We start from the raw sequence: 15,852 nt of genomic DNA, 5'->3' as shown, positions 1-15,852 counted from the left end.
GGGAGCACCAACCAATGGGGGAGCCTCCCAGCACACAGAAGCCAAGGGGCCTCAGGAAAAGCCCAGGAAGCCCCACTCCTCAGAGGCGGGGCTGCCTGTGCAGGCCCCCCAACCCAGGGTGTTGAGGAGCCGGCCCCTCCCACTCTGCCCTGGAGCTGGTTGGGCCCAGCAGGAGCACAGGGAGGATCTGGACAGGAAGATGGAGCAGCCTGAAAGGCAGAGCGCATCAGGCCAGGACCGAGAGGTTGTCAGGGTCACAAAAGACAGACGGCAAGGCTAAGTCATAGGCACATTTATATCCTCCGGAACACCAAGGTCTTCCCTTCCCCAGCAGTGCCACGGGAGGGCCAAGCCTCAGGAGGCGGCCACACTGCCACCGGAAGCAGGCCCGTGGGGCGGCAGGGTCATGGGTGGCAGGAACAGCGCCTTCAGCTTGCCCGACAGGCTGGCAATCTCGGGATCCTGGGCTTCGTAAGACTTGACCAAGCGGGCAAACTTAAGGACACCTGCAAAGGGAAACAGGAGCATCAATCCACACCCCCAGCGGACGGATGTGCCCAAGATGGCAGGAGGGGGCAGCTTGAGCCCGAGTCGCTGGCTACTCTGGCCCTGGCCCCAGGTAGCTGTCTGCAAAACAAGACATATGTAGGCCTCTGCCCTGTGTGGTTTGGATCAACCACTTCCTGGTCTACACTGGGGCACAAGTGGATGTGAGGCAGTGAATGAAAATAGCGCGAAGCAGTGTGCTTCCCACCATCAGGTGAACTATTTTGGCACTTTAGTCACAAGACCCCAAAGGATGCACACCCACAAGATCACCAGTCTAGAACCAGGACACAGAAGGGCCATGGGGCAGCTGGGCTGAATCAATAAACACGCTTGGGGAAAGACCCTGATCTCACCAAAGAAACTGAACTGCCAACCCTCAAACAGAGAGGAGCTGAAACACCTTGAAGGGGCTGCAGAACTGTGTCGTCATGCGGACACCTCACTACAAACCATCAGAACGGGTTTCAGGTCCAACTCGGCTGTGACCTCCGGCACTTCTTTTATTTCTAGAGTCTGTTTCCTCATCTTAAAATGGGATAGCAGTATAATTAATGGTAACTAGAAAACACACTTCAGACTTCGCTTGGCTCAAGTTCACGAATAGACCCTGGTCTCAGAGTACCAATACTGTTAGAGTGTGGCTGCCGCCGTGTGGCGAGAAAAGGGACTACAGCTCACAGACCCAAGGGATCCATCGCTCTCTTCTCCATCCCCGTCCGACCCACCTTCCCCGTCGCAGCTGAAGCCATAAGCTTTGATAACCTCCTGCTGAATCTGCGTGGCCACGGGCAGCACGAATTGCAACATCTTGCCCATGTCGTTACACGCGTTGTCCCGAGCCTCGTCCATGCGCACGGCGTTCTCCGGCGCCGAGAACGCCTGGATCACCTCGGCCAAGACCACTGTGCAACAAACGCATCCCCGGAAGGAGTGCCGGGTACGCATCGGCACACGGCCGGCGGGCCCAGCCGAGAACACAAGAAAGAGGGCAGGGAATTATTTAACGGACTGAAACCATAGTAACCCGAGAAACTCGGCCTCCGAATCTCTCGCTTTAGAAACAAGAACCCTTCATAAGTGACAGAGTATGGTACCGGGAACCTGCATTTCCCAGCGAACGCAGTCATTTCTCTCGCCCCGGATCTTCCTCCCGCACTACTCTTTAGCAAGAAGCCCACCCGACAACTGAAAGGTTTCTCACCCTTGGCCTGCTCGGCGCTCAACGCTGCAGTTTGAGCAGAAGCGGACGCCATAGAACAAAAGATGCACGTGCAACGGCGCTCGAGAAACGCCCAGGAGAAACAAGCAATATCCTAGAGCGGCTCTCCCCGCGGGTGGGGTGGTAGGGAAATTGCATCAGCTTAAGCCGGAAACCTCCCGGTACAGCTCCCATTTCTCCAATTTTAGCAACCGCTAACGCGTTCGTCACGAGAACAGAAAGCTAACCTACAATCTAAATTTCTCGTAGCCCACTCGAAACCATTCTGCCGTTAAAAACAACCTGTAAGGTGGGGGTTTTCCGGTGAAAACCAGAAAACCTACTAGACAAATTCTAAAAGAGCTGTAACACTGCCGGAACACACCCTGGAGAGAAGGTGGCATGTCCACCAACTCCACTATTGGTGAGGGTGAGCTCCCATGGCATTTCCTAATCTTTACTGCTATACAAGCAACAGGGCACACTGGAACTTTCAGAAGGGAATACAGTATTCAAAAGAACTCTCTTAAATCATTCGTTTCTAGAGTTTGTGAACGTTTGGTACAGGCGTATGCAAATAACTCTATGCCGATTGGCTCAGGAAGAAGCCAGTCACTCCCCTTTAGTTTTCAAGAACGTAGACAAGGATTCGCAGCAGTAAAAGCTTGGCGTTAAAGCAGCTTCCGCGCCTTCCGAAAATGGCCTTGTGTCGGGGCGGGGTGGGGGAAAGCTAACGCCCTCTAATTTCCTTTCCCTTCTGGGCGTTTGAAATTGTCACCCACTCCCTCCTCAAACTATAGGGTGGTTAAGACTCCTGGGTTCTGAACGCTTTAACTTATTGCAGCCACGCCCCCTGCACCTCCGCTTCAACACCATTTCTAACTATCCTACGGAAAGGATGCAAGTCTCTGGTGGCCCCTAGCTGTGGGGCCAGTGGCAGAAGTGCCTCCCAACTCTGCGTAGTTCCCTAGAGCTGTCCCAGGCCGCCAGCATCCTGACTTGCCGGCCTTGGGAGGAAGGCCAAGACTCTATCATAACGGACCCCGTTAGGGCAGAGCCAGGGCTCCAGGACCCCGGGCTCTTCGAGGTCCCCTCTCCAACTCTCCAGGGGCCCCACCCACCTCCGGGCTAGTCTCCCTCCGGTGATCCCACAGCTTTCTCTCGAAGCGTCGCCGCGCAGAGACCCACGCCCCCAACCCACGCCCGGTAGCCCACAAAGAAACAGCCACAGACATCTTCCTGGGGAGTCGTGAGGATGTTTTTGTTTGGTTGGTTTTGTTTGGGATGTTTTTTAAAGAGCGTCATATAGATATTTATATATATAAATTATTAATGTGGGGGAAGGGCAAGGGGCATACATCGCAGTGGGGGGCGCGCACACAGGGGCTGGGGAGGGGCAGGGGCAGCACACGATGCTACGCAAAACAGCCACATCTAACAGATGAAATAATCACACCAAGGGGTGGGGGAGAGGCGGTGGCCACGGGGGTGGGGCGCGGGGGAGGGAAAAAGGCGGGGGCCAAGGGAGAGGGACCTGGTCCAAGATGCTGTGCGCTTTCCGCCCTCACCCCCGCCCCTCCCCACCTCCGCACGCCACAGGAGCCTTGGCCTTCCACCTGTCCCTTCCTCCTTCCTTCTGCCCAGAGGCCCAGGCCCTGGGACTGCGCGGCACCCCCTCCGCTCTGAGTGGCAGGCGGGGAGGGAGGCCTCCTGGGTCCAGATGCAGGGGCCACGGGTGCTCTCTTGATCGCAGGTTCTACAGCGGCTTGTCGCTTTCCTTCTTCAGGTGACTGGGGGAGGAGGGGGGGCGGAGCAGGGACTGAGAGACTGAGGTCCATCCTGACCCGGCCCCTCTCACAGAGGATGGTGGGGAAGGGGTTCCCCTCCCACGGGAGCCACACCCCATCCCAGGCGGGCTGAGCTGCGTCCCCTCCGGCTGGCCTAGGGCGCCCTGCGGTACCTGTAGTAGTCCTCCTGGGCAGGGAGCGGCACGCTGTGCAGCGGGTGATGGGCGTGCAGCCACTGCTGCTGCTCCAGCGCCAAGCGCTGCAGCTCAGCGGACTGCGCGTGCATGGCCTGCAGCTGGTGAGCTGCTGACATCGGGGCAGAGAGGGAGGCTGGCAGGTCCCGGTAAGGAGCAGCTGTGGGCGGGAAGGGCAGGGGCCACGTGACCGATGGCAACGGAGGCAGCCGGCCGCTTTACATACAGAGGAGCTGCCACTAGTCAACTTGGGTGACAGCCAGTCCCGCAAGTTGCCAGGGGTGGTTAGGATTCAGGCCTCTTAGCCTGGCCCTAAAACCTGTGCCTCTCTTGGGCAGGGCCTCAGCCCCTCCTACTCCCATTCCCAGCTCCTCTGGGCACCTCCTCGTCTCTCCCGAAGCCCAACCAGGCCAACCCCACCACCTAACTTCCTCCTTTCAGACCTTCCCCAACCCCGAGACCTCCATCCTTACCAAAGAGCTGGTGACGAAGAACTTCGTTCTCGTGCAGAGGGTGAGGAAGAAGGGGGTTGGGGAGGGTCCCAGCTGGGTAGGGGATCCGGGTAAGGTGAGACCCTGAGGCCAGGGGGTCAATGAGAGGGTGCACCGAGGCAGAGGCTGGAGGGTAGAGAAGAGGAAGGTGTCACCAGAGGGAGGTTTGGGGAAAGCCATGCATTTGGGTGAAGGCATCCATGCCTGGGATGAAAGGTGGACAATCACACACTGGGAGATCCAGTGGATCAAGGAGGCACAATGGAGGAACTAGGGGCCTGGGAGATGGACAGGGCAAGACCCTCCTGCAGTAGGGATGTACAGATGGCAGAGGACAGGAGATTAGAGTTGGCAGAGGACAGGAGATTACAGTTGAGGAATAGGGAGGGAGGAGTGGACTGCTGAGAGGAGACGGAAGAGGATAGGAAGTTTAGGAAATGAGACGGGGAGAAGCTTAAAAGAGAGAAAGTACAAGGAGCCTGCAATGAACGTGACTGTGAGGCGAGATGGGGCAGTGTTCTGACAATAAGAAATGCGGTGAAGGGCTTCCCTGGTGGCGCAGTGGTTGAGAGTCCGCCTGCCGATGCAGGGGACGCGGGTTCGTGCCCCGGTCCGGAAAGATCCCACATGCCGCAGAGCGGCTGGGCCCGTGAGCCATGGCCGCTGAGCCTGCACGTCTGGAGCGTGTGCTCCGCAACGGGAGAGGCCACGACAGTGAGAGGCCCGCGTACCGCAAAAAAAATAAAAAAGAAAGAAAAAAGAAATGCGGTGGAAAGACAGTGAGTAAAGCTCGTTGTCAACTGTGATCCCACAACCAGAGCCACAAGGCTCTTTCCAGAAGGTCACAGATCTAGAGGCAGAGAGGAACATGAAACACCTCCGCCAGGAAGGGGAGAAGATGGCAAGAAACAAGAGTTGAATCCAGAGGAAGAAGAAAATAGTTACGTGAAGGCTCAGAGACAGGGGCTGTGAGGGGAGGAAGACCGTGCTCCTTCACAGGTTTCCACCTTGGGCCTCTATCGTGGGTGGGCACCAGACCTGAAGAGGGCTGGGGTGTGGGGAAGGGTCTCCGTGGCAAGGTTGGGGCAGGAGGAGACAGGCTGCGAAGGCAAAGACCAGGGCAGCAACCTCAGGAGAGAGGCTCAGGCCAGACCTGGGGAGGGAAGTCCTGGCCCGAGGAACAGAAGCACCCCATCACTTGCCAGGGGGGCAAGGTGGCCTCAAAGGGCCTGGGCAAGGAGGCAGGAGTCTCACCTGCATGGATGGCATCCTGCTGGTGGAGGTGCAGGTGAGAGTGGATGTGGGAGTGCTGGTGGTGATGGGGGGTCACGTTGAGCATCTGCAGCCGGGCCAGCGGGTCGTTGCCCAGGGCAGCCACCCTTTCTGCATGCTGCCTCTCAGCTGCCAGACGCTCCGCATAGGACATGTCGGGCCGCAGGGCTGGCCCAGCTGCCAGCGCTAGACGTTCTCTCTCCAGGGGCCCCAGGCTCGGATGAAAGGGGAAAGGGTGCAAGCCAGGTGGGCCAGGCTGCAGAGCCAGGCCCCCGTGTCGGGGGAAGGGATCCAGGCCTGGCCCAGGGACCCCGTGTAGGGGTTCCAGCTCACTAGGCTTCACCTCGAAGCCAGGCTTGAGGCGGTCACGCAGGTCTCGTTCACGGGCTTCCCGCTCCCTCTCCCGGGCTGCTGGGTCACTGCTGTACAGGGCCGGGACATTGTAACCCAGGAGCCCCGGGTCCACTGCCCCCAGGGGCACGTAGAATGGATGGTTGCGATTTCCAGGAGACATGACGTGGGGCCGGGCGTATTCACTGAGGGTGCGCAGGGCTGGAGTGTCGGGACCCAGGTAGGGGGGCACTGTAGCCACAGCACTGCCCGGCTCAAATGGAGGGCGATGGGGCACTGGGCCGAGAGGTGGGCACTCCACTGGAGCACGGCCCTCCTGAGCCAACTTCTGTGGGATACACGGAGAAGCGGGGTCAAAAAGGCAGGTTGGAAAGAGGTGGCTGGTCCTGGTCCTCAGCTGCTCACGTCTCAGCATTGAATACCTAAAGCTTCAACTTATTGGAACTCAGCCCGCCAGGGACTTCCCTGCCCCTTCTCTTCCTACGTAGGTTAGTGGCTCTTCCTGGGATCCACAGGTACTCTGACCTGAGCTTGCCTTCCTCCAGCCCAGAGATGCAATTCCTCCCGCTGGAATCCTTTGGTCTCCATTTCCTGGGCTGCAGTGGCTCCTCCTCTCCGACAGGTGGCGCATGACCCCCATCCCCACCCCTCGAGCCTCCCCGAGTCGCGTAGAGGGCGGGGCAGAGGCGGGAGGCGGCGCGCGGTGAACTCACCACGCTGCGTTCCAGCTCGCGCTCCTTTTCGCGCTCGCGCTCCTTCTCGCGTTCCCGCTCGCGCTCGCGCTCCTTTTCTTCGCGCGCGCGCTGCTCGGCCTCGCGCCGCACCTTCTCCACCAGGTCGGCTCGCTTCTTGGCCAGCTTGGAGCCCTCCAGCGGCACGAAGTACAGATCGCTGCGCGCGCACGAGTTAAAGCCTCGGTCCAGGTGTTTGTTGAACCTGCCCGGCGCGGAGGCAGCGCGTGCTCAGCCCCTGCGAGCGGCCCCGCACCAGCGGCCGAGTCCAGGGTCTGGAGTACTTTGAAAAGCACCACACGAACGAACGCAAGGCCCGTCCCGCGCCCGCCACCCCACCCCACCCCACCCCACCCCACCCCCGCCTCTCACCTGGCCGACTGGCTGGCGTGGCTGGGCACGTCTACCACCTTGGGAGGGGGCGAGGGGCTGCGGGCCGGGGGCGCCGGGCTCTCGGGGGTCTCATATTCCTCAGCCGGCTCCTGTTTGATCTGCGTGGCGCTCAGGGGCGGCCCTGAGGCGGGGGCCGCCGGCGGTGGTGGCAGGGATGGCAGGCCCGAGGGCCCTGCAGGTGGCAGCGGCCCGGGCCCCACCGTGGGCGAGCCCGGCTTGAAGGTCCCTGGGCCTGCGGGCGGCGAGGCGCCTCGGTAGCCCGGCGGGGTCCCCGTTCGGAAGGAGGGCGGGGACCCCGGCTTGTATCCGGGCGGGGTGGCTGTCTTGTAGGCCCCTGGGGACGGGGCTCGCTTGCCATACGGTGGGGGCCCAGGTGGAGAGGCTGTCTTGTAGCCTGCTGGCGAGGAAGCCACTGTGGCAATGACCGTGGAAAGCGTAGACGAGGAGGTGGTGACCGGAGGCACCGGTGGGAAGGGGTAGGGCGGCCCTTGGGGGCCCTGGGAAGGAGAGGGGTGTGAACACGGGTAGGACCCTTGAGAGGAGGAAGAGGCATTGGAAGAGGAAGAGGCTGGGGGGCCGCTGGGACCTGCTTGGCTGTAGGCCACCTGGCTGTGAGGTGGAGGCAGGTGTGCGGGCCCTGGTGGGTAGGGCCTCAGAGACCCCAGTGAGGGAGACATGGCATAGGGGTGTGCGTGGTGGGAGCTACCGCTCTCCAGAGAGTGAGGATATGCCCCAGGTGGAGGGGGCCCAGAGCCCCCATGATGTTGCTGCTGCTGCTGCTGTTGCTGGTGGTGGTGGTGATGTGTCGGGACTGGTGGGTGGGCAGTGGATTGGCCTCCAGCTGAAGGAGGGAGGGGGCCTGGGTGGGCATTGCTGTTGGCCAAGAGGCGGCCATAGGGAGGAGGTGGGGGGGGACCCTGGCTCCACACAGCTTGGGATGGGAGAGAAGGCTGAGTATACTTGGGTGGCTGATTGGAGACAGAGAGGCTGGTGGGGGGAGGGAAGGAGTGGGGATAACTGGGCAGTGCCTGGGAAGCTGGGTACTGGGAGGCCGAGGCCGAGGCCGAAGAACTGGAAGAGGAGGCTGCTGCAGAGCTGCTGCTAGAGGACGAATAAGGATACCTCATTGGCGGGGCGGGAGCAGAAGAGGTGGACGCAGGGGGCAAAGGGTGGGGTGAGGGAGCAAGAGTGGGGCCCTTCTCCGGGCCGGGAGGAAGTCCACCCATACCCTGCCCCATGGCATGGGGAGAGGGCAGATGCCCAGCTAGCGGCTGGGCCCCCAGGCCAGGAGGAGAGGCGGAGGCATTGTTAAGGGGTCTCAGGGCAGGCGGGGGAGGCAGGTTTGGAGTCACATGGGGGAAGGTGGCTGGTGGTGGAGCAGACGGTAGGTTTCCACCACCAGCTGCAGTGTTGGGCGGCTTTGTTGGGGGAACACCACCAGCCCCAGAGCCTGATATTGAAATGGGGGTGGGGGGCTGGGGGTGCTGCTTACCCCCACTAGGGGCCCCCACTGAAGTGGCAGCCCCTCCTCCCTTGGGGCCCACGGGGGGTCCAGACAGAACTCCTCCACCAGCGCCCCCAGGATAGAGCTGTGGATGAGGGGGAGGGGCCCCTGGAGGAGCCTGGAACATTCGAGATGTGGGAGGCTCCATGGGAGCATGATACCCAGTGGGTGTCCCAGAAGGATGGGATTCAAAGCCAGGCTCTGGCTGTCGGGGGGTGCTATCTGGAGGGGGAGGGGAGGGAGGAAAGAGTGGCGGTGGATGGTAGGGGCGGGCTGGGCCCTGGGACAGGCCAGAAGACGAGTCGGAGTCATTCTCCACGCTTCCAGGGCTGTAGATGCTGGGGGACGTGCTTCGGTTATCCTGGTCGATATCCCTAGGGTCGCTGCTGCCATCATCATTGAGGCTCCGCCCATCCAAACTATCCAGATCCGAGGGAGACTGTGGCCGGGGGAGCTCCTGCTGTAGAAGAGGGAGGGCCATTTTTCCCTTTCCTTTTCCTTCCTCGCTTCTGGATTTGGGGCCTCCATCGCACAAAGTAACCACCCGCTCACAGCACACCCCTGTACCACGATGCCATGAGTACTCCTGCTCGAGCCCACCTCCCTGCCGTCCGGGGATCCCCCCCAACTCTCCCCCCAGCCTCTGCTGCTCCCCAGCAGCCGTCTGAGTTCCCTCTTCAAGTGTCCATCTCTAGCACCTTCTCCCAATCCACAGCTGAACCCAAACCCCTGTCTTCCACCAGCCCATCTGCCATCCTCTCATCTCACCTACCCCTTTAACTAAACATCCCAGAAACTACTGGTTCTTAAAAAGACCCCTTCTGCATGCTCCTTATGATTTATTTGTTCCTTCCACTGAGACTCCTCAGCCTGGATCTCCTCCCCAGCCCCTGCATGAAAGCCAGCACCTAGAAAAGGAGAGGCTAGAATCCCCACACTTCCCGTCCCCTTCTGGCCCTGCCTGATCATCTGACAGTCTGGCCAAAGCCCCAAAGGTCTGACTGACACATAGCCAGGCTACTTTAAGAAGCACTAGGATAAGACTTTTCTCTCATATTCCAGGCAAAACTAAAATAAGAACTGTGAGCAAAAGGAAGTTTGGGTGAAAGAAGGGTCAGAAATGGGCCAGGATGGCCGCAAGGGTCTCCCACCTCAGTTTTGGTCTTTTTTGGCGCGTTGGTCTCCTCACTTTCACTCTCCGAGATCTCCTCACTCCGGCCCTGCTTGCTGACCTTTGGGGTGGAGGCTTCCTCTACTCGGGCCTTCTGTTAGAGAGAAAGAAAATTCCTGTCCTATACCTCCCGAGCTCCACCAGTACCCTCAGCCAGACAGGAAGTTCCCCCCAACACACATACACACCATCAGCCCTGGTGCCTGGGCATCCTGTTGCAGGACATGGGGACAGAATACCTTGGCCGTCTGCCTAGACTTCTCGGCTTTGCCATCGCTGCTGGACGTGCTGACCCCTCCAGGGGAGGCCCGGCCCCTCGATCTCAGTTCTTCCCGGGGCCCAGGGGCCTCTTTCTTCCGTCCACTCCTCATTGACATCTGAGGGAGAAGGAAGCAAGCAGATAAGGTCGTTTTCTACACTGTACCTCACTTTATCATGTGCCTTATTTCTATTCTTCCCCTCCAGCGGGTGTCCCAGAAGGATGGGGTTCAAAGCCAGGCTCGTCTGCTGGCAGGTGGAGGTGCTGCCTGGCGGTGGAAGAGAGGGAGGAAGGAGTGGAGCTGGATGGCAGGGGCGGGCTGGGCCCTGGGACAGGCCAGAAGCTTCCCTGCCCTTGATCTTTCGTGTTTCTCATTTTAGCTCCTACTCACTGAGTCTTTATTCTGTCGTGTCTTCATTCTTCAGGCTGTGGAGACCCCATTCTCCTCCGCCTGGGCAGCTGAATACAGAAACTTATCTGCTTCACCCTAAGTTCCCCACAGCTGTGGCCTAGAAAGCAGGATCTCCAAGTTTCCAGTACAGGCACCTGGAACTCACACGGTCTGTTTTCAGTGAAGCCTGTTGGAAAAAGATAGAGTCTCCAAATTGGGGAACACTAGTCTGAAGGGGACACTACCGTGCCTGTCAAGGGGCTGAGTAAGCAGCCCAGCCATGAGACACTGCTGGCGTGCCCATGGGTCATCCCAGCCACCTGTGAGGGCAACTCTGCCAGCAATAGCATCCCTTTCATCTCGTGGGGAGGCAGAAAACGCCGAGGTGCCTATGTACCCCAGTTCAGGAGATCACACCGTTTCACCCTTCATGATCCCTAGGAAATAGATGCACGCACACGAATTCCAGAGCCTTTAAAAGGAGCATAAAGAAATGTAGCTGAAGTATTAGCTAATTTATGGAGTACCTTATTTACGTCAAGCCCTTACATGTACAATTTCATTTAATATTTACAACCAACCCTGAAAAGGAGGTATTCTTATTATGCCCATTATATAGGTGAAGAAACCGAGGCTCAAAGATTGTGACTGTGACTTGCCCAACTTCGTGTGATAAATACACAGTGAGGAACCAGTGACAGCACCAGAATCAAGCCCCATCTCCCTGACTTCAAAGCCCATGCTCGCTCTTCAGCACTTAGCTGTACTCTCATCAGAAGTTGGTGGGGAGAATTCTCAGAAGGCCTAGATCAGTCTCAGAGATATGAAAAGAATCTTTTTTCACATCAGAGTAGGTGGGAGAACAATGTCCCATTCTACAGTGCAAAGGCACACAGCCCGACCAAGGCCAAGACCAAACCTAGGTATCCCCAAAGTGCAGAACTTCAATTCTGAGAGTCTCATAAGACCCCTGCTCCAGTGCTTGCGTTCCCTACGGCTAGAGGAAAAGTCAGGGCTCTCACTCTACCAACCAAATCAGTGAATAACAGTGGGTAAACAAGACAAATGTACACATTTGTAAGCCTATCCTCCCACCTGGCTTAGACAGGGACTCATACCTCCTCACGCCCTATCTACATATCTCTATCTACATAGCCAGTAATTTCCATTTGCACTTGTTTGTATTTCTTGCTAAGTGTCACATCTCTCCATATTACTAACCGTAAGATCTTTTGAGAACAAAAATGATATCTTCTTACTGTTTTCTTCCTTTCTGTATTCCCCACAGATGTCATGTATATATGGATGTTCTGGTCTGTTCTTGCTACTGACCTTTAAACCCACTAACTTCAGTAGGTCTTCTCGAATGAAGTGCTGCTGGCCTCAGTGGAAATGGAGTAGGCTTAGCCACCTATTCTGAGTTAGTTAGGAGGCCTGGCTAGGGAAATAGCCTTTCTACACTCTGTAGCATATTTTTCCCAAGGAATACAGAGTAAATACCTCTCACTCACCTCCACTGAACCCTCCTGAGGCATGCAGCGAGGGGTGAGCCTAACCTTTCCAGGAAACTTAGTAACAATTTACTTAACTTAGAGTCCCGAAATAGCTGGGACGGAGCCCCCTGTCTTCTGAACTTACAGCTGACGCTCTGCCCAGTACACCAGCCATTTCTCTTCCATTACAACTATTACCACATTTTTGAGTTGTTGTGTGAATTGGTTTTCAAATACTGTCAATCCCCCAAAAACCCAAAGAACAAAAGCCAACATAACAAAGGGGAAAACAACCCTAACAAAAGCACAAGAGAGATGACTGTGACTGGTGTGTCTTTGCCAGCGCCTTAAAGGAGGGTGCTCATCTCTCCTTCCTATCACAGAACCTGTTCATGGTTGGTGAGAGTCAGGGGATCCAAAAGGTCAGAGAAAGGCAGGGATGTACCTGAAGAACAGAGCAAGACTCGCGTGGCCCTCCCCCACCTCAACTTTCTTTAATCAGTTAAAATCTGATAAAATTAGCAATGAGTAGCTCTGAAGGAGAAAAGCAGTCATAAAAGGGTAGGTGACCCTGGGGAGAAGGAGTGGCAGGAGAGAGAAGGAGGCAGGGTTGGGTTATATATACATTCCTGAACCTGGAGCATGTTTTAGCACCAACAAGCTGAGTTACCCGCCTTCCTGTCCTAGTAGCCGGTCACTGTAACTCCGATCTATCTACAAGCACCTATGTGTCTGCAAAACACTAAGCACCTTCACCTTCAGCACCTTACTGCAAAAGCAAAAGGACAAAGGCCGGATTGTGGAGATGAAAACATGAAGAATAGGGAAAGAGTCTCTAAGTAAGAACAAGAAAAGAAATTAAGGGAGAAATCTGAGGAGGCTGTCTGAAGAAATACACTTGAGGCACAAGGCTTTCTAGGATGGGCTTGCAGGGTGAATTCCAGGATCTTTGGCCCAGCCTCCACCATCATTCCAGACCTGCCAGACTCACAAACCAATCCTAGATAACAGTGCAGCCCAGACCAGCAGATAACAAGGCACTGGCCTAAGCCTTAGAGTCTACAGTTGTCAGAGGGGCCTCAGATATCATCTTATCTATAATCCCTTCATCTGACAATGAAGCTGAGGCTCAAAGAAAGAGAAGTGACTTGCCCAAGGTCACAGTTAGTTAGAGGTACAGCCAGGACTAGACCCAGGTCTCCTGGCTCCTGTTCTGGAGTATTTCCACTACACCGGGCTGTTCCACAGCCCTCTCCCCTGGGCCACCCTCACCTGGGATGGGCATGGAGAGCCCAGCCATTCCTACAAGGTCAGAGAAACAGAAGGTCCAAGGTTAGCTGAGGGAAGGTGTCACTGTGGGGATAGTCTGGGAAAGCCGAAAAGGGATACTTGGGAAGGAAGACTCAAGTTTAAGAAAATGGAAGAATACCTGTGCAAAGAAGCAAAAAGACTATACAAAAAGTCCCTAATAATGAACTGCCAAAAGGTGGTATAACTTGGAACAGGAGCATTTCTATCCTCCCACCATGCCTAAAGGGAGGGTCTTAGAGAAACAACTATGACCTGCAAGTAATATGTCTACCTTTTCCCAAAGAAAGCTGGATGGAAGGGGGTGGACCCCTTGGGGAACCTCCTCTCCATGAGCAGCACCAGAAACATCCTCCAGAACCCAGCCAAGAGTTCCAAGGGCATAGCCAAAGGCCCAATCAAGATTCTGAACCCCCAACTATTAGACATTCCACTGGATCATTGCCATGGCAACAAAATGGCAGAACCTGCCCAACAGTTCATCCCAGGGGTCCATCTGCCAGCAACGCCCCCTACAGTTGCCAAAGCAACTCCTGTCCTCCTATAGCACCCTCAGGGAAGGGAGCTTAAGAGTACCTACCCTAGTAGAAATAAGTCCATGTACAAAGGGAAATCTCTGAGCACAAAACAGTAATGAAGACCCACCCCCTCTTAAGGAAACCACAGCTAGAGGGGCAGTGGGTGCTCCGGGGATTTGAGGATGGGGGTCACAACTTGTTTGGAGTGCCTATAAGACTGCCCAATTCTCTCCTCTGTTTCCACACTCCCAGAAACCCTTGCTCCCTAACTCTCCCTTCGGGGTTCCAGTCTTCCTCCTCATCAGTTGCAGGAGGACCCACACTACTGGGCCCCAGTGTGCCCCTCTCCAAGAAGTACCTGTGTCTGAGATTGGAAAAACAAGGTCAGAGGTGACCCGGGGTAGGGGAGAGAAAGATTGAGTCACAAAGGCATCACTTTCCCACTTCCACCCGGGAACGCGCCGGGTTCTTCTTCTCAAAGGTGGCCCTCTCAGAGCCCCCGTTTCCCCAGGTTCCATTCTCCTCCCTCATCAGCTACAATCCCTCTCTTCCCACCTACCACACCCCTTCCCCATTTCCCAACTCCCTTCTACACCTAGCACCCCGAACCCCGGGCTCTGAAACCCGGGTTCTGGGCCTTTGGGGCTTTTCCTGGAGTCCTCATGCCCCACCTCGCTGCCATCTCTCCATTCCTTTTTGCCTTCGCCCCGAAGCCCCCTCACGGGCATCCCATTTTTCCTCCGCCGACCCTCCACCTCGGGGTTCCTCTTTGGGTCCCAGGGTCCTGGCTACCCTCCTGCCCCATCTGCCCTCCTCCTGAGATCCTCCCCCCTCCCCCCACCTTCCCGATCCTCCGGGTGCCCCGGCCCCCATCCCTCCTCGGGGGCCGGCCCCACCCCCTGAGCCCCCAACCTCAGGCCAGGCAGTGCCCGCAGTGGGGGACCGGATCGGGAAAATAACAAATGGAGGCGGCGGCGGCGGGAGGGGGAACTACGAGGGGTGGGGGTGGGGAGCCGCGGGCCAGAACCCGGGCGGGCCCGAGGCCCGGGCCGCGGCAGATCTTACCTGGTTGTAGCTCGGGACGGCTGGCTGGCTCCGAGCGGGATTCGGGGCTTCGGCGCCTCCGGGGGGCGGCGGCGGTCGCCGCTCCCCCGCCCCCCTCTCCTCTTCCCGGCTTCAGTCGCCGCCGCCGTCGCGGCGGCGGCGGCCCCGACCCCCCCGGAGGGCGGCCCCCATCCCCCCTTCTACCCCACCTGGCCCGGATCGCCCGCCCGCCTCCGGAGCAAATCCCGATCCCCGCTCTCGCTCGGCCCCTCCCCAGGCCCGCCGCCTCCCCAGGCCACCCGGAACGCCCGGGCCGCGCAGCCCGCCCCCGCTGCGCCGCCGCCCGCCCCCGCGGCCCGGCTGGCGCTCCGCTCAGCTCCGACCCGCCGCCCGCGCCCGCCCCGCGCAGCCCGCAATCGCGCGATCCCCGGCCCCCTAGGCGGCCTCCGCCCGCGGCCCCCGCCCCTTCCCGGGCGGTCGTCTCCCTCGCCCCCTCCTGGCCCCTCCCGGAGGCCGGCGGTCCCCCCGAAACGGGTCCCGGCCCCAGGCCCCGGCCCGACGCGGGGCTGCGGGCGGGCGGGCTGGGCTGCGCGTCCGGCGACTCGCACAGGAAAGCGGACGGCGAAGGGAGGGCGCTTGGGAGAGGGGGATGGGAGAAGGGAGGAAGAGGGAGAAGGAGGGAGCGCGGAGGAACGGAGGAGAGAGGGGCCGGGAGGGAGCCGCTAGGGAGGGAGGGAGCGCGAGGCGAGCGGCGAGGCGAGGGGGGGAGGGGGATCCGGAGAGGGGGAGGCGCCGGGCGAGTTGTCAGAGACCGAGGCCGAGGGGGCCTGGGCGCGGGGAGGGGTTCGCTCAGGCGGAATGCGGGGAGCCCGCGGGCCTGGCGCGGGAGAGGGCTAGGTAGGAGGGGCCGTGGGTTGTATGGGCAGTTATGAGGGAGGCTGGAGAAGTTTGGGGGCCACGGGGTGTGCGGTAGAGGTGAGGGGGCGAGCCTGTGGGTTTGTGGCAGAGATGGGGTAATGGAGTTAGGTTGGAGAGATGGAGCTTCTTGGGGGCCACGGGGGCAGTGAGGTGTGTGACAAGGGGAGGGGAAAGAACCTTGGGGTGACAGCGTCTTTGGCAAACATGTAGCAGAAGAGGTTTGGGAGGGCATTTGTGAGAGAGAATGGGATGGAAGTTTGGGGTCATAAGGAGGGGAAGA

General features: G+C 58.5%; 2 protein-coding genes across 5 annotated transcripts; both read right to left on the bottom strand.

The window, feature by feature from the left end:
* Positions 1 to 277: 277 nt before the first annotated feature.
* LOC308624805 (protein C10) lies at positions 278 to 2,182 on the bottom strand. The gene is made up of 3 exons (XM_081248503.1): positions 1,751 to 2,182; positions 1,275 to 1,451; positions 278 to 506 (listed from the first exon to the last, which is right to left on the bottom strand). The coding sequence occupies exons 1-3, from the start codon at positions 1,800 to 1,802 to the stop codon at positions 355 to 357; spliced, it is 381 nt and encodes a 126-aa protein (XP_081104629.1). The 5' UTR covers positions 1,803 to 2,182; the 3' UTR covers positions 278 to 354.
* An 805-nt stretch (positions 2,183 to 2,987) lies between these two features.
* ATN1 (atrophin 1) lies at positions 2,988 to 14,839 on the bottom strand. 4 transcript variants are annotated; one of them, XM_081248412.1, is made up of 10 exons: positions 14,676 to 14,839; positions 10,292 to 10,478; positions 9,830 to 10,018; positions 9,622 to 9,735; positions 6,946 to 8,930; positions 6,556 to 6,778; positions 5,474 to 6,170; positions 4,202 to 4,345; positions 3,708 to 3,888; positions 2,988 to 3,537 (listed from the first exon to the last, which is right to left on the bottom strand). In XM_081248412.1, the coding sequence occupies exons 2-10, from the start codon at positions 10,316 to 10,318 to the stop codon at positions 3,504 to 3,506; spliced, it is 3,594 nt and encodes a 1,197-aa protein (XP_081104538.1). In that variant the 5' UTR covers positions 10,319 to 10,478; positions 14,676 to 14,839; the 3' UTR covers positions 2,988 to 3,503. The 4 variants fall into 4 exon arrangements, with proteins under 4 accessions (XP_081104538.1, XP_081104539.1, XP_081104540.1 ...); XM_081248413.1 differs by having other exon boundaries at positions 6,946 to 8,927; XM_081248414.1 differs by having other exon boundaries at positions 9,881 to 10,018; positions 14,676 to 14,838.
* Positions 14,840 to 15,852: the final 1,013 nt, after the last annotated feature.

Source organism: Mesoplodon bidens (assembly GCF_964165515.1).
Source record: "Mesoplodon bidens genome assembly, chromosome: 11".
In the NCBI taxonomy this organism is placed as follows: Eukaryota; Metazoa; Chordata; class Mammalia; order Artiodactyla; family Ziphiidae; genus Mesoplodon; species Mesoplodon bidens.
The sequence above is the reverse complement of the archived record's forward strand: the minus strand, read 5'-3'. Positions and strand labels throughout refer to the sequence as shown.

Coding starts and splice junctions, on each gene's coding strand:
- ATN1 (XM_081248412.1), bottom strand. CDS start 10,318: ATGAAGACACGACAGAATAAAGACTCA. Junction 6,171..6,555: donor GCGAGCTGGAACGCAGCGTG/GTGAGTTCACCG, acceptor TGTATCCCACAG/AAGTTGGCTCAGGAGGGCCG. Junction 3,538..3,707: donor GCCCAGGAGGACTACTACAG/GTACCGCAGGGC, acceptor CTCCTCCCCCAG/TCACCTGAAGAAGGAAAGCG.
- LOC308624805 (XM_081248503.1), bottom strand. CDS start 1,802: ATGGCGTCCGCTTCTGCTCAAACTGCAGCGTTGAGCGCCGAGCAGGCC. Junction 1,452..1,750: donor GAGCGCCGAGCAGGCCAAGG/GTGAGAAACCTT, acceptor TTTGTTGCACAG/TGGTCTTGGCCGAGGTGATC. Junction 507..1,274: donor CTTCAGCTGCGACGGGGAAG/GTGGGTCGGACG, acceptor TTCCCTTTGCAG/GTGTCCTTAAGTTTGCCCGC.